The 17,776-nt window shown below is 45.8% G+C and overlaps 1 protein-coding gene across 1 annotated transcript; it reads left to right on the plus strand.

The window, feature by feature from the left end:
• Positions 1-1,270: 1,270 nt before the first annotated feature.
• On the plus strand, positions 1,271-17,535 carry LOC110564410 (F-box/WD repeat-containing protein 15). Its single transcript, XM_060386179.1, has 10 exons — positions 1,271-1,366; positions 2,110-2,147; positions 2,319-2,479; positions 3,885-4,003; positions 8,997-9,206; positions 10,785-10,943; positions 11,794-12,010; positions 12,868-13,046; positions 13,335-13,459; positions 17,374-17,535. The coding sequence occupies exons 1-10, from the start codon at positions 1,277-1,279 to the stop codon at positions 17,477-17,479; spliced, it is 1,404 nt and encodes a 467-aa protein (XP_060242162.1). The 5' UTR covers positions 1,271-1,276; the 3' UTR covers positions 17,480-17,535.
• Positions 17,536-17,776: the final 241 nt, after the last annotated feature.

A 17,776-nucleotide genomic window follows, 5' to 3' on the forward strand; every position in this document is an offset into this window, starting at 1 on the left:
ACGAGCAGTGTCCAAACCTGAGGGAGAACGTATGTTTCCCACACACCCCTCATTTATACTCATTTGTTAATGGGCCTCAGGAAGTTAGTTCAATAACCATCTTCAGCTCACACTGTGAGCTGTCACTTGATGGCCACCTTGACAGGTGACCCTTTTTGAACTACTGGTTTCAATATAACCAGAAGAAATATCTGTGTAGGGGGCTGGAGAGACGGCTCAGTGGTGAATAGTACTGGCTACTTCTCCAGAGGACCTGGTTCGATTTTCAGTACCTACATGGTGGCTCACAGCTGTCTGAAATCTCAGTACCAGAGGATGTAACAACATCTTTGGGCTCCTGCAGGCAGGAGGAGTTAGTGTTTGAGGCCAGGTTAAACTACACAGTGAATTCTAGGCCAGCCTTGTTTACAAGAGGATGTCTTGTCTTGATCACACACACACACACAACCCTTAAACAATTATACGTTGTAAAAAAAAATCAAATTGGGCCTGGGGTAGCAATGCATTGATAACAGCTTTGCATTTGAACATCTAAATCAGTCCCTCAGAGAAAAGCCAGGGCCATCCTCTGTCTCAGCGAACATGCAAACGGAAAACTCAAAGGCAGACACGGTGGCACCCACCTTCCATCCCAGCACTTGGGAAGCAGAGGCAGACAGATCTCTGAGCTTGACACCTGGTCTATCAAGTTCCAGGCTAGTCAGTCAGGGCTGGACAGTGAGTTGTCCTTCCTCAGTTGCCCTTTTCTCCTAGAAAGCTAAATACAGAAGTGCAAAACATCAGAGGCTGTGTTGGCACTAAGTGGACCCTGCTGATCTAATTCCATTCTCAAGATTGACATAAGCTTGGAGGGCTGATTTCCTGCTCCGGTAATTTAGAGTAACCTAATGGGCTTCACATAGACAACTGCAGCTGATGAAAATGAGTGTGTTATTCGGTATTTTCTAGAAAGTTCTGACAAGTACTTCAGTAATCGGGGCTGCCTCGGGTCACATCCTTTTGGCCCATAAAGCCAGGAAGGTATTGGGCTCATTTACACAATGAACAACATTGTGGAGGGCATTTGGGTATGAACGCTCTCAGCTGAGCATATCTGGCTCCAGTGGGTGGGGGGGTGGGGGTCAGGCTGAGAGTCTACACACCTGCAGCTTGCTCCAATCAAAGTGTGATGAGCTGGGCCAAATGCTGCCAATGATACCAGCTTTGGCTGAGTCTTTAAAACCAGAGCAAGCTGGGGAGGAGAAAGGAGAGTGAATGTGGACTGAGGCCCCGTAAGATGGAGTTCTCTTTGCCTAGTTTGCCAATGCTAAAAATCTGCTCGTACCTGGATGCCTATAGCTTGCTACAGGTCGGCCAAGTGAACAAGGTAAAGACTCTCCACCTCTTGCTGCTGTCCAGTCGACCAGCTTCTTGCCTAAACCCCTCCACTGTGTTCATTCCTACACGAGGCCCCTTTGGCCTTTCTCCCTCAGTCTCAGAGTCTTGGCTGCCCCTTCATCACACTTCCATCACTTACACAGCCTTCCTTCACTCCTCAAACTTGTTCAGACCTGTCTATTCAGCTCTGACACCTTAGCTTCTGGGGTCTGGGGAGAACTCAGTTGCTTCTCTCGAGCCATGGGAATGCCAACCTACAGAACAGCAAAGTGACACCTCAAAGGGCTTTATGGGCTAGCACTACTCACTCTGAAGACCTCAAGTCCTGTGGAATGAATGGTGGTGCACACCTGTACCTGAAGCACTTGGGAGGTGGGAGCCAACTCAGTTTGGGTCCAGCTCCACCACGTGAATTTAAAAGCAGCCCAGGCTTCTAGAGAGCCTCTCAGAACGCTAACAAGAGTGACAACAAAAGTCTGTTAAGTGACAGGCATAAGCTGTTCTGTGGAGTTGTGGTGCTGCTGTGTGGGTCCTCGAGACACCACAAACCTTTGGAGACCGGCCATCGTTCCGAGCTCTCACAAGACAACTTGTGTTTGCTCGGGTAGGTGTCTCCAGCCTAGCTGGGCCTGGAGAGCTGGGACTGTTTGACTAACCTGTGGGGGGCCAGCACAGAGTAAGGGAGAGCAGAGGGGAGGCTTGCTGGCTTAAGGATATTTCTCTCTCCTGTAGAGCTGGAATGCAGTTTCCAACAGTGATTTCCTGTGGAGGTAAGGAAAGGGGCAGGGTGGGGTGGGAAGGGAAGAAGAGGCCTTCTGCTTCAGCACCTGGGCCTCGGGTGTGTGAGGAAGGTGAATGAATAAAAGGTTCGCACCAGTAACAGGGGCTCTAAGGTGAGCTGCCTGGGCTCAGCCCGATGGGATTGCATCTGTGCATTGCAGGAGGCTGTGTCTGATGAGATGGTACTGCTTTGACATCACCCTAGAGCACGTGGGCACACAGACATGGAAGCAGTTCTTTCTTTACCGAAGTAGGCAAGAACGCGCCAAGTCCCTGGCAAAACCAGCAGACTTCTTCATCAGAGAAATTCCTGGAAACTTTGGTATGGGCATGGGTATCCTAAAAGAGATGCCCACTTGGTTTTTCCCATGACATGCAGTCAGCCAGGTGCATGGCCAATGCCTTTAGTCCCAGCATGAAGGGAGGCAGAGGCAGAGGTGAATCTCTGGGAGTTTGAGGCCAGCCCAGTCTACCAAATGAGTCCAGAACAGCCTGGGGTACACATAGAATCCCTTTCTCAATGGAAAATAAAAAAGTAAAAAAACAAAAATACCCATTTGGGTTGGGGCTTTGTCTAGCCATGGAAGCCATCTGTATTCTCCTTCTGATGTGCTGTATGGAAACATGATTGTTCAACAATGTAAAGCCAGCCCTATCACTGCCTTTCCCCAAAGGCTTCCTGCCCTTCCCAGAATATAGAGGGAACGTCATGGGGACATTACTAAATTGCACAGGCTTTACTGTTTCTTTTCCTAAAAAACCTCCATGGGACAGTTTTCTGATGGAGAGGTACTTTCTAAATTGTTTACATTTGTTATTACTTTTATGTGTGTATGTGATATATGTACATGCCACAACATGTATGTGCCAGAGGACAGCTTTGTGGAATTCATTCTCCTGACAGAGTCCTACATTTTTTGAGACAAGGCCTCACTATATAGCAGTTGCTGCCCTGGAACTCCATATGTAGACCAGGCTGGCATCCAATTCAAGATGATCTGCTGCTCGCCCTCACTGGGACTGGCACATCACCACATCTGGCTTTTTCTTTTCTTTTCTTTTCTTTTTTCTTTTCTTTTCTTTTCTTTTCTTTTCTTTTCTTTTCTTTTCTTTCTCTCTTTTTTCTCTTTCTTTCCTTTTTTCTTCCTTCCTTTCTTTCTTTCTTTCTTTCTTTCTTTCTTTCTTTCTTTCTCCTTTCTTTCATTTGTTTTCTTTTTGTTTTTCAAGACAGGGTTTCTCTGTGCAGCCTTGGCTGTCCTGGACTCAATTTTTAGACCAGACTGTCCTTGAACACACAGAGATCTGCTGGCCTCTGCTCCCTAGAGCCCTGGGATTACAGGCATGTGCCACCACACCTGGTATTCTTAGTTATTTACTACTTTAAACTTATTTATTACTTTAAACCCTGGGTCTCATGTGCCTACCACAGGCTGACCTCAAATGAGTACTGAACTTAACAGTTTACAGGATTCTGGGACCTAGCAGTCTACCCACCAGTTACAGCCCCAGCTCCCCGGTACCCGCTGTGTTCTACAGAAGCAGATTAAAGTGTAAAGGACCTGACCAAATTGCCCAGCCTGCAGCTTGTTTGGCTGACTCTCTTCATCCTTTCCACAGCTGTTGGCCAAGCCTTCCTCCCAAGGTGGAGAAAGGAAAACATAACCCCTTTTGGCTTGTGTCGCCCCTTAACTATCTAATAACCAAACTCTGTTGGGGTTTCCTTGCAGGATCTCAGGGTTTGGCAAGTTACCTCTCAGGGAGTGGCCTAACACCAAGTGGACAAGGGAAGTCAGTTGTCTGTGTGGTGACTTCCATGTCCAGGCTTACCACCTGGGATATTAAAGAGGTAAGTCTGCCCGGAGAGTAGCAAAAATTACCTGGACATGAATTCTGACTTCATCTTGTTGTTGTCAATGCTGATGAGTAGGGATTCCCTGCCTGCCTCTGCCTCCCAAGTGCTTGGGTTTTAGGTGATAGGCACCACCACTCTTGGAGCCTGTGAGGTCACAAGAGTGTAGTTGCAGATGGGTTGTAAGCTCTGGGCGCTGGGCACCTAACCCAGCTGTGTGCTGAGCCCTCTCTCCAGTGCTTCTCAGTGTCTTAAAGTTTTCATCACAGAGATCTTCTCACATACTGGGTTAGGTTTACTCCCAGGAATATTTTTTAAGATTTATTTTTTACTTTACGTGTGTGTGTATGTGCCTGTGTGCCTGTGTGTGCTTACAGTTGGTGGCCGCTGGCAGAGGCCAGTGACTGAGATGTTGTGTAGGCTCTGGGAACCCATGCAATTTCTACGGAGTCCATGTATGTAATTTATAGCATTTATTAATTATATATATAAGTTATATATATATATAAGTTATATATATATTAAACCATACCTGCACCTTTAAAATAAAGTTAGATTGATCACGGTGGGCGATCTTAACTTTTTACATTTTTTTTTTTTTTTAAAGACAGAGCTTCTCTGTGTAGCGCTGTCTGTCCTGGAACTTGCTCTATAAACCAGGCTGGCCTCTAATTCAAGAGATCGACCTGCCTCTTCCTCCCTGGTGTTGAAATACAGGCGTGTGCTGCCACCACCAGCTTGGTATGTTCTTTTTAGAAGATTTATCTTTATTATTTAGAATTACTTACGTGGGGGTGGGGGAGTGTGTGCTCATGAGTACAGGTGCCTGTAGAGGCAAGAAGGGGCCTCAGGTGCCCTGGAGCTGGAGTTAAAGCAGTTGTGAACACGGTAGGTCTGGGCACTGAACTGGAGTCTTCTGTAAGAATAATTGTTATGTTGTGCAGGCAGTTCAACTGGCCTTCCCTTAGGGACCTTTAGGGTCCTGCAACATCCTACGTCAGTGCCTGCATCCTATGACATCATCTGGGCCAGGGACATAGTGACTGGTCCACCACTCCCTGAACTTCTTACTCTCTTCTTCTGCTCTCTCCCCCTCTTCTGCTCTCTTCTCTCTGTCAGGGCACCCCTTCCCTCATCCTTGCTCTCTCTGTCTTCCTCTCTTCTTCCCTCTCTTTCTCCATCTCCATCCAATAAACCTCTTTCCTATGGTATCTGTTGTGTGCATGGCATTTTTATATAAATACTAACAATCGTATACTCTCATAGTCACTGAGCTATCTTTCCAGCCCCCTGATATGCGCTTAAATTCAGTTTGCAAGTATTTTGTTGAGAATTTCTTTAAGTTCATCAGGAACACTGGCTATAACTTCTTCTTCTTCTTCTTCTTCTTCTTCTTCTTCTTCTTCTTCTTCTTCTTCTTCTTCTTCTTTTTAATGTCTACATCTGGTTTTTGGCATCAGGGCAATAATAGCTTCATAGAAAGAGTAAGGTAATGCCCTTCCTTTCCTATACTGTGGAGTAGTTTGAGAAGCATTGGGATTCGTGTTTATTTGAACGTTTGTTAAATTCACCAAGGAAGCCTGGGGGTGGGTTGCACTGGGAACAGGAGAGGCAGAACTCTCAGAGTTTGAGGCCAGCCTTGTCTACAGAGTGAGTTTCAGGACAGCTAGTTTACACAGAGAAACCCTGTCTTGAAACACCAAAAGCAGAAAAAAAACTTTTTTTTTTTTTTTCACTAGGGAGTTATCTGGTCCTGGATATTTTTTGTGAATGTTTTGTTCAATTTTTCTGTTTGCATGTATATGTGTGTACATACATACATTCTTCCTCATACATACATTCCTCATATGCATACATTTCTACAAGCCTGTCTCTTCACCTGTCAGTTTAATTTGGTAGGTCATTTACTTCTAGAAATGATCCTTTTTTATTTTCCAACTTATTGGAAAATATTTTAAAGGAGTACTCTAAACAGTTTCTGAATATTGCTGATATCTGCCATAATGGATTCCTCCTTGATCAATTTAGGTAATTTACTTGGTTCCTTCTTAATTTTTATTTTCATTTCATTTATTTCTTTACACTTTTTCTTTTTTCAAGACAGGGTTTCTTTGTGTAGCCTTGGCTGTCCTGGACTCACTCTGTAGACCAGGCTGGCCTCAAACTCTCCTTGAGTGCTGGGATTACAGGCATGTACCACCATGCCTGGCTTCATTTCATTAATGTCTAAGCCATCTCTTTATTATACATATATTTGTATATGTATGTGTGCATGTGCATGCACTCCTGTACTTGGAATATCACAGCGTGTGTGTGGAGGTCAGAGGGCAACTTGTGGGAGTCAGTTTCCTCCTACCTCATGGGTGCCAAAGGTCAAGGGTCAGACTTGGGTCAATTGAATTTAGATTATCATTTTTAGTGGCAAGTGCCTTAACCTACTGAACTACTTACTGACCCCTTTTGTCCAGATCTTAGTGATTCATTTATGTCTACTGACTCTGTGGTTGGCGTGTTTTATTTTCCAGGTATATATTGTTATTTTTTTGAGGTTTCTCTGGAAAATTTTTTGAGACATTGTCTTAGGTAGCCCTGGTTGGCCTAAACTCACAAAGATCCACCTGCCCCTGCCTCTTCCTCATGATTTCTGAGTTCTCTGATGATCTCTGATTTTTTTTTTAATTTTTATTGATTCTTTGTGAGTTTCCCTTCATGCACCCCAGTCCTGCTTATCTCCCTGTCCCCTCATATTCACCCTTCACCCTCAAAACTTTCCCCACAAACACACACACACACACACACACACACACACAAAGCATAAAAGCCTCTCACTGTGGAAGCTGTAGTATGTCTCAGTGTGTCCCACAGTACATCCTTCTGTCCACACATCGTCACTTGCAAATGCTCATTGTAATGAATCGGTGGTCTGGTTCAAGGTCTCTGGTTTCTGTGACACCATCAGTACTGGATCCTCAATGGGCCTCCTCCTGGTTGTCCTGTTGATGCCCTTGTCGTGGAGAACCTGCAGCTTTGGAACAGCAGGGCTGGCCCTTCCACAAGTGCCAACCATTTGCAGATACAAATGTTGAAGTGGGCCAACTCAGAGCCCTGGATCTAGGCCTGGGGGGTAGCTGAGCTGGTCACCTCACTGGCCCTCCCTTATCGGTACCATCAACACTGCTCAGTCTAGGCCACCCAAAGCTGCCAGCTGTCCTGCTCTCACCCCGTGAGCACCTCCAGAGCTAGCCCCATTCTGCTGCCCAGTCAAGGTGAGATGTCTGTCTGGAGTGCCAGAGCCAGTGAGGGGCAGGACCAGCTTTCCTGACAAGGTTTGGGGAGGGCATCAGCCCACACCCATGCCACCTCGAGGCAGAGGAGTGGGAGGGCTAGTTCTCTAACTTGTGAGAGAGCCTCCTGCTGTGTCAGTGTAGCAGAATGTCTGTGATGTCCAAAGCGTGGGGTGCGTAGGCTTTCTGTGGGTGCCCAGGCATGGGGCATTGTCTCCTACAGTAAAGTGAAAATTTACCATAACAAACTGGATGATCTTGGGGTTGGAGATTTCTTGGTTGTGTTTTGTTCGGGGAGGCTGTTTAAGAAAGAGTATCAGGTGGGCTGGAGAGATGGCTCAGAGGTTAAGAGCACTGGCTGCTCTTCCAGAGGTCCTGAGTTAAACTCCCAGCAACCCCGTGGTGGCTCAGAACCATCTATCATGTGATATGGTGTTTTCTTCTGGTGTGAAGAAAGAGTATCAGGCTGTTCTAGAACTCACTATGCAACCCAGGCTGACCTCAGACTCATAGGAACCCTCCTACTTCTGCCTCCTAAGTGGTAGGTAGGATAGAGTGGTGCCTTACTATACCTGGCAGAGAGAGCTAAGAGTGAAACCTGACCTCCTCCTCGTGGGACTTAGTCATGTGCTACAAGGTAATAAACACTTCAAAATACTGAGAGTCACATTTTAGTGAAAGAGGTGGACTCAAAAGGAAGATGGATTCTAAAGGAAGATTACATCTAGGGGAAGGAGAGGTTATTAATGTGTCTGTGTAAATTGCTTATAATAATTTATTAAGTTCACATTCATATTTATGCTTTTGGCTTTTTGGTGGTGGTGGGGTGGTTTTGTGTGTGTGAGATGTTTTTTTTAAGCTAAAGAAAATTCTTGAAGAGAACCTGTTCTTGCTTTGGATGTATAAGAACTGTTGATACAATAACAAATTTTGCAACTGATTCATTGTTGAATAGGTTTTGTTTCAAGTGTTAGAAAACTTAATACCAGAAGTGATGGCCCAGGCCTTTCACCCCAGCACTCAGGAGGCAGAGGCCGGCAGAACTCTGTGGGTTTGAAGCCAGCCTGGTTTACACAGTGAGTTCCAGGACAGCTAGGGCTGTAGAGAGACCCTGGGATTAAAGCGGTGTGCCACCACAGCTAGCTTGTTGTCCCTGTTAGTAAAAGGAGAAATTGATTTGAGCACAGGGCCACTGATTGTCCTTCAGAGATGTTTTGTAAGAGTCGGTTCTCTCCTTCCTGGGATTGAATTCATGTCATCAGGTTTGGTGGCAAGTACTCTCTGAGCCATCTCTTGAGCCGTGTTCTCTATGCTCTGTGTAGCAAACGCTTGCTTGCCTCTGAGCAAATGCATATGTCCTATTTTCATGTCTACCTCTGCCGCAAATAATCTAGATCTTTGTTTTTCTCTTTTTGTGTATGTCTGTTTTTCTTCTTTTGAGACAGTTTTGTCATGCAGCCCCAACTGGCTGCAGCTCAACATTGTAGACCAGACTGGCCCCAGAATTGCACCAACCTTCCCACTTCTGCCTTCCTGGGCAGGGATTATAGGCGTATGCTGTCATGACCAGTGAGAGATGCTTAAAGTTTTCATGTGCTTTTCTTGTGAGAAATGGTTCCAGTCTGGAAGAGGCTTCCAGTTAAACTGGGTGTGTGAAAGTGGTGGAACTAGAGGCCCTCAGACATAACCACACTCTTGTTCCCTAGGGCGTTATGACCTGGGTCAGCCCCGTGCAGCCCACCTGCATCACCAGGATGACCACCCTCCCTGAGATGCACCTTGCGGTCACTGTAGATATGGAAACAACCATCAAACTGTGGAACTGCCGTGACAGGGATGCTCAGGCGACTAACACCATGTTCACTTACTGTCAAACCCTGAAAGCTGTCCTTACAAAGTACGACCCGGTTGTCTTGGTAAGTGACCCCCAAATCTAGAATAGGCACACAGACCAAAACACGCGCCAGCCTGAGGTCCCAGGACTGTCAAACCTCAGTTCTCTATCTTGGGGTCCTCTCTGCAAACCCTGAGAGTCAGTTAGAGTCTACCAATAATGATGGCCATAAAATGTCCATTCCTTGGCCTTTGACCTCCCTCATTTACACTTCCTAAGCCATTCTTTTAAAAATAACAAAGGGTTGGTGGTGGCACACAGCTTTAATCCCAGCCCACCACTCCGGAGGCAGAGGCAGGTGGATGTCTGTGTTTGATGTCAACTGGTGTACAGAGTGAACCCAGGACAGCCAGAGCCAAAACCGAGCAGCCCTGTCTCAAGAGAAGAAGAAAAGAAAGAAAAACCAATGGGCTCGAGAGAAGGCTCAGGGGCCAACAGCACTGGCTGCTCTTCCAGAGGTGCTGGGTTCATTTCCTAGCAACCACATGGTGGCTCACAGCCATCTATAATGGTGTGTGATGTCCTCTACTGTCATGCAGGTGTACATGCAGATAGAGCATTCATAGAGAGAGAGAGAGACGAAGAGAGAGAGATGGAGCATGAGAGAGACGGAGCGAATGCGAGACAGAGCGACAGCGACGGACAGAGACAGAGTGAGACTGACTATCTTAAGGGATGAACAGAGTGATATAGCAGGACACCTGACATCCTTCTCTGGTCTCCATAGATGAGCACCCCTCACATTTTTTTCTAAATTTCACATCTTCTCTTCAAAAATTGTTTATTATTGCTGAGTTCATGAATTTGGGCAGAGACGGTAGAGAGAAAAACTGAATTTTATCAGATGCTGAGAAACATTGATGTTGATGTCTCAGTCTTTAGGAAGGAGGACTCAGGGCTTGGAAAATGCCCTTCTCCTTGTGATTTTTAGACAAGTCTCACGATGTGGTCCTGGCTGGCCTAGAACTTACTATGTAGATCAGGCTGGCCTAACTCAGAGATCAGCTTGCTCCTACCTAAGTGTTGGGATTAATGAGAAATGCTACCATACCCTGCAAAAGTCTCTTTAAAAAAATTCCTGCAGGGCATAGTGGCATATACCTTCAATTCCAGCACTCAGGAGGCAGAGGCAGGTGGATCTGTTAAGGTTGAGGCCAGCCTGGTCTACAGAATGAGTTCCGGGAGAGCCAGAGAAACCCTGTCCCAAAAAACCATCAGAGGGAAAGATGATTTTGTGTGTGGGTATTTTGCCTGCATGTGTCTATGCGCTGTGTGCCTGCTTAGAACCGTGGAGGCTAGAAGCTGCTATTAGAGCCCCTGGGACTGGAGTTACAGACAGTTGTGCCCTGCCACGTGGGTGCTGGGAGTTGAGCTGACATCCTCTCTCCCTCTCTGCCTGGCCTCTTACCACTGAGCTGTCGCTCCAGGCCTAGAAAGTGTTATTCCATGGAGCCAACCAGGCCCCTCTGTTAGGCAGCCTGGTCAGAGCTTTGCTCTGTTGCTGGATGGAGGAAGTGATGATGCCTCTCTGAGCTGACAGTGCTGCTTCCTCCATGCCTGAGGCCTTCCTACTGACCTGTTGCCATTGCTCTGATTTCAGGCAAGCGATAGTTCCGGTAACCTCTATGTGTTTAGGATTCCCGACTTAAGCCTAATTATCAGAATCCATATATTCAAATACCCTATTGAAGAAATCTCCTGCTCTCCTCAGAAGAAATGGGTTTTTTTGAATAGGAGACATCCAAAAATCTTCCCAAAGGTAAGGTTCTTTCTAGCAACTCCAGTGTTGGGGTGAGGAATGTGGGAAGGTCCAGCCCTCAAGGAGGCCCAAGCAGATGGCCCCTCTCTCCTAGGCTCTATCACAAGCAAAAGTGATCCCTACAGTCAGGTATAATAAAGTTCTAGGTAGCAGTCTCAGGCCCTGTCACAGTAGTAAATTCTTGTTAGTGAAAATTATCCTGGAGACCTGGTTCAACCACAGGGTGAAGGCAGGTAAAGTAAGGGTCCCTGGAAACCTTTGCTGGCCCCGAGCTCACAGCAATCTTGCTGTCACTGTTTGACACTTCCCCCTTTTCTAGGAATATATCCCTAGTGCTAGATTTCAGGCATGTACCCAACGCTCTCTATGCTCCTTTGTTAATTCCTGCTCTCTGTGCCTACTTGGTAGTGCTGGAAGGCAGATGGTCCGCACAGAGACCAACGTTCTTCTCTAGTGCCCATGCTTGGTTATTTGGTTTGTATGTCCCTGTACTTTCAGAGCCAGTGTGGGTTACAGTAAGAGGCTCAATGCCTCCTCCTTAAAAATCTTAAAAAACCAAACAGCTCTGGACTAGTCCTCTGCAAGGGAAAAATCTACTTAAGCAGTCTGTCTGATCCCACCCTTGATGTGGGTCAGGGACTCCATTCTGTTTCTGCACATGATAGGAGGGGCAGGAAGTCAATGAATTACTCTTTCCCTGAGTGAAAGTGGTGGCTGCTCAGCCCTGTTTAATGAAGTCAGAGACATCCACACCTGGTTTCCCCTGAAGCCTGTGTCTGGAGTCACACACGTGCCAGATGGCTGTAAAGGTAATCTCCGTTGATTCTGCTGTGCCATACTCTTTTTACAGGTGTTTCTCTTGAGAAGCTTGCTGAGGCCATTAGAATACTCCAATCCGGTGTTTATCAAGCTCCCATTTTCATTATGCCTAAGAGCCTCCTGGACCCCAAGAAGGGAAGACAGAATAACCCTGATGTCCCGGAGAAGCCCTGACATACCCACAAAATTTGCCACATTTGATATGGAACTGATAGAGACTGAGAAGAGGACATTTGCTAATGGTAAACGTCACCACCTTAGAAATGTCTCAAGCCAGACATGATGGCACATGTCCCAAGTCAGGAGACTGAGGCAGGAAGGCTTCATAGTGGGAGCTGTCTCAAAAAGAAGAGATGGTGCTGGCAAGATGGCTTAGCGTGTGCATGCACGCACACACGCACTTATAGCCATGCACTAATGATGTTAAAGTCAAAAATAATCTGCCTGCCTCTGCCTCCCTGAGTGCTGGGATTATAGCTTGCACCACCACTGCCTGTCATACAAACAATTTTTAAAAGAAATCCTGCTTTCTCTTTCCCCCAGGCTCTCATAGTAAGCCATAAAAACATGTCTTTGTCTTGTTCTTTTAGTCTTTTAAGACAGGGTTTCTCTGTGTAGCCCTGGCTGACCTGGAACTTGCTCTGTAGACCAGGCTGGCCTCAAACTCCATCAGACTCTGCTAGGATTAAAGGCATGCCTCACTCTATGATAATGCAAGTCCTTGCACAGGGAGCAGAAGGGCTGCGCAGCTAGATAGGAGCTTGTGCCTGTTTGGTGCTCACTGTGCTCTACCCGGTCGTCTTGGGCAGATACCCTGTTCTGTCTCCATCACATGATGGGGCTGGGTTCTAATGTCCTTCCCAGTGCAGGTGTCTTTCCAAGGCTGGAGCTATGATTGATTGTCCACACTGTCCCTGAGTCATAGCCTGCCTTTCCATGGCCAAGGACATGGATTTGTCAGACCTATGGACTGTCTTCATTGCCTCTATCAGCCTAGAGTCCCATGGAGGTAGGGGCATGCTTTTCAGCAAGCATGAAGGATTTTGCTGGGCTTAAGTGACTGAAAAATTACCTGTATATATTTTGTGTGTTTTGTATGGAGCAGTACGTGAGATTGCAGGCTTCGAGATGCATGGTTACTTTCATAACATGGAATGGATGGGAGTCAGTGAGAAGGATGTGATTGTATTTTCAACTGGGAAATCTCTTCACCTCTTCAACATGTGGGGCTTCAGGCTGCAGACATTTCAGGACTATCCACAAGTGATCACGAGATTAAAAGTGGTATGTCTTAGATGTTTCCCCTCCAGTGGGTTTTTAAACATAGATTTACATTTTTTAACTTAATACTGTTGTGGGGTGCGCATGTGCTTTTGTGTCTGCGTGAACACACTCGCAGAGGCCAGAGGACAACCCTCTGGAGTTCTCCTTCCACCTGTTTGGGGGCTCCATGGAGAGAGCACCAGGCTTGCTCAGCAATGCCTCTACCTTGTGAGCTGTCCCCTTGTCCCTCTTCCTGTGTTTTGAACTGACCTTGACTCCTGTCTACTCACATCTGGGTGTTCTTTGAAGGATCCCCTCCATGTCATCGTCACATTTAATGATGGCACTTTGGATGTGTACGCTTGGGACGAGAGAAATGACCTCCTTAGGAAGTGTTATCGTCTGCAATACCCGCGTCACCTGGGACCACAAAGGTAAGCTCTGCTTTGTGATTTAAACTTTATCCTAATTAAAAAACAAAAAAACAAACAAACAAAAAAAAACTCTAGGGGCTGGAGAAGATGGCTCAGTGGTTAAGGGCACTCACTGTCTGCTCTTCCAAAGGTCATGAGATCAATTCCAAGCAACCACACGGTGGCTCACAACCATCTATAATGTGATCTGATTCCCCCTTCTGGCAGGTGTAATTGCAGATAGAACACTCGTATACATAAAATAAATAAATCTTTAAAGAAATCTCTGCATTAAAACTCATTTTTAAAGGAAAATTGAAATTTCTGTAAAAAGATGACTGAATTCATGATCTTCAGTGTCACATAAAGCAGGCACTGTGCTGTGTGTGTGACACTCAGGAGTGGAGGCAGGAGGATGCAGAAGTGCAGGGTTCTCTTCAGCTGCTCAAGTTTGGGAGCCAGACTGGTTGATTGCAGATCTATCGCAAACAAAAAGAAAATGAGAACCGGCTGGGCATAACGCAGGCCTTTTAATGTCGGCATCTGGGAGGCAGACGCAGATGGAACTCTTGTCAGTTCCAGGCTAGCCTGCTCTACATAGCGTGCCAACAGTTTCTCTCCCAGGGTAGAAGCGGAGACTGTGCCCTCATCCCTTGTCTTTCATGGCAGGATGGATTCTCTTTTGAGTTCTGTACCAGCCTGGGTTGCCTCATCAGTGAGTTGTCATTGTCTCCATTTGGTTAAATTTTTCCTTGTGTTTTACTTGCCTTCATACAAGTTATTTCCAGTGAGCAAGGTGTGGTGGTACAGACCCCAGTGCCAGCACCTGAGGGTACTGAAGCTGAGTGCAAGAGGCAGCCCTTTAGTGAGACACCCCACCTCATCTCCAAAAGAAAAGGTGGGATTAAAGGTGTGTGTGACATCTCTGCTCAGCCTGGAGTTCATTTTCAACAAGGGTCACCAGCACATGACAAGTTACCAATATAACTTATATTACATGTATGACTTAAAGGTATTTTCTCCTTCTGGACATGGTTGCACACACCTATAATTCCAGAATACAGGAGACTAAGTCAGAAGCATTATGTCAAATTTGAGGTTAGCCTGTGACACTTTCAAATTCAGTGCTAACCTGGGCTCTAACGTGAAACCGTATTTCAAAACAATTCTTTCCCGCTCTGTGGGGTTTCTCCTCATTCTCCTGGTTTTTGTTCATTTGTTTGTTTCACTTTGTTTTATTTGATTCAATCCCATTTGTCAATTCTTGCTCTGGTTACCTGTACATTTACTATCCAAGAACTCCTGCCTAGACTTCAGTCATAGATTCTCTTTTGGTCATTTTCCAATCTCCGGTCTCATCTTGTCTTTTATGTCTTTAATGAGTTGATTGTTGAATTATGGAGTAGGGGTTGGTATAAGAATGTGGTGGCTCAGCTTGGCACAGTGGTGCACTCCTGTAATCCCAGCACTCAGGGAGACACAGGCTAGCACATCTGAGTTCAGGGCCAGCCTGGTCTATAAAGCTAGTCCAGGACAGCCAAGGTTACACAGAGAAACCCTGTCTCAAAAACAAAGAAAGAATGTGGTGGCTAAACAGCCTTGCTGACATTTATTAGAGAGACTATTCCTTTTCCTTAAAAAGATTAATTAACTATAAATGTGTAGGATTTTTTCCCTAGGTGCTGACGCATGGCAGTGCCATTCTCCATTCTGCTTTGACCACAGTAACTTTGTGTGATGTATTTTAAAATCCAGTACTGTGATCCCTCCAGTTCTGCTCAAGCAGGCCATGGTTATTTAAAGTGTGTGCACACGCGTGTGTGTGCCTGCATGCCTGTGTGGTTTTGCTTTGAGACCTCTCATATACCCCAGGCTGCCCTCAAGCTTGCTATGTAGTCAAGGCTAATCTAAAACTTTGTATCCAAGGCTTGCCTTGAACTGCTGATTTTTCTGCCTTTCATTTCTTTTAACTGTGTCTTTTAACTGGTGTTAGTTTTTTTTTTCCTTCATGACTTGAAAAGGGCTCTACCATGTCCTTCTGGCTTCTAAGATGTGCTGAAAGATCTCTTGTCATTGGAGTCTGTCATTCTATAGATCAGGTGTAATGTCCCTCTGATTTCAAGTTGGTTTATTTGATCAGTTTTTAGAATTTTGATGATGGTGTATCTCATGTGAATGTTTGGAGTGAGTGTGTTTGGGCTCAATCAGCTTTCGACTCCGTACATTTACCAATTTGGGGAAAGTATTTTGTCTGTCTTGTGCTGGGGGAGTGAACCGAGGGTCTTGCACATGTAAAGTGTGCATCTGATAATGAACTTTACAGCAAAACTTCAGAGGGTTTTGCTGTGTTCTCACCCTGCCTAGTGGAGGGAAATAGGGGTGCCATTTTTATCACCTCAGTGCAAAGGAGAGATGGGTGTGGAGGACAGGTTTTGGCTGGAGTCTGTAAGGACAGGAGGCTGTGCACTTGCCCAGGGCAGGCCTGACACTTGTAAGCTCCTGAGTGATCGGGTAGAGGTGCCCCTCATTAGTCAGAGGAATGATTGACAGGACGGTTGCCCCACCATCTCCATGCCACCCAGGGGGAGGAATGCACTGCTGCTTTAGTGTAGTCACTTAGAGTAAACTAAGGAGGGCATGGGAGCCGAATTCAAGCCTAAGATAGATTTATGGATTAAACTCTCTTGCTTGTTTGTTTTGAGTCAAGGTCTCCCTATGTAGCCTAGATGAACCTCACACTAGTCCGTTCTTTGGCCTCAGCCTCCTAAGTTGAAGTGATTTACCGGCGTGCGACTTCACCCCTGGCCCCTTTCATGGTTACTAAGCTTTCGAAGACTTGAGCATTGAGAATTGTAGAGGTCTATCAGAAGGTTGAGGTTGGTACTCCTATATGAATGATTCCTTTGCCAGTGTGTGCAGGTATTCAAAATGGACCTGAGATGGCTCAGCCATCGAGACAGGGGCCACCAAGCCTGACAATGAGGACAGTCTCTGGACCCTCCTTGTGAAAGGAGAGAGCTGATGCCCACAGGTTATTCCCTGACCCCCCGTTGTAGGCCATTTGGTTATACTGTTTACTGTTAAACCAAAGATGACTATTACAGCGGTTCTTATTTAATCTGCCACCATATCAGTAAAGGAGACAAACATTCTGTCAGATTTTTAGGATGCCTATACACTGCAGCTGGGCAGAAACTTCCCCTTTCAGCTACTTTTTACTTCCCAGCCCCACATTCCATGCCAAGTGCTCTAACAATTCCTAGCTGGGCTACTTCCCATCCAATAGCCCACAGATACTTGCACATATTTCTCATCTGGGCTGTTTCTCTCCATCACTGGGTCTCACAGGAAATCCTCCCAGACATGTGGTTCTTTTTTTACAGTAACCCCTGCATAAAATCTCTCCTCTCCAGGCCTCTCATCTCTCTTCCCCTGATCCTCTTGGCCTCCAAGCCTGAGAACTTTAGCTCTGCCTCCCTCACTTCTGCCCTGCCCAGGAGTGTAAGAAACTTTCTTAGCTCATCAGGGATCATTTTGGAGGGAAGGTTAGATGGCATCACTTGGGGTTTTTAGCATGTGCTAAAGCAGCAAGCAGACCTCTGGGAGCAAAATAATTAACATTAGTATACATAGCAGCAGGCCATGCCCTGACCCCCTCATACACTTTCACATGCACACATACACAGCACTCACACATATGTACACATACACACACCCTCGCACATTCACACTCATGATCACACTCTCTCACACTGTATACATACAATCACACGTGTTTGAGCACACATGTACACACATGTGTGTGCAAACATACATGACAGATAACTTTAAAAGTTTTAAAAGTAGGCCTGTGATTAAAGGGCCATCTTCAGTTGATAAAGGTCACTCCCATTTCTGTACTGACATCTTGTTTTCTTTGTTTTTCCTTTTGGCAGCATCTTTCCCAAGACACTATGTGATGATCTGAGCATAGTTCGTGTGGTGTCAAGAAGTTGCCAGTGCTGTTTTCTGGCCGCATATATTTTGAATGTCTTCTCTTGAAAACTAATTTAATGGCTGTGTGCCCTCTTCCTCACCTATAATAAAGGTCTATTTGCAAGCCCAGACTGATAATCTCAGTGTTGCTAAAAGGTGTTGAATAAGCTGGGCTGAAAATCCAATTCCAGGGAACAAAAGGCCCTTTTTTCTTTTTTCTTTTTTTTTAAGATTTATTCATTATTTATACATTGTTCTGCCTGCATGTACACCCACATGCCAGAAGAGGGCACAGGATCTAATTATAGATGGCTGTGAGCCACCATGTGGTTGCTGGAAATTGAAATCAGGACTTCTGGCAGA

Source organism: Meriones unguiculatus, chromosome 6 (genome assembly GCF_030254825.1).
Source record: "Meriones unguiculatus strain TT.TT164.6M chromosome 6, Bangor_MerUng_6.1, whole genome shotgun sequence".
NCBI classification, from domain to species: domain Eukaryota; kingdom Metazoa; phylum Chordata; class Mammalia; order Rodentia; family Muridae; genus Meriones; species Meriones unguiculatus.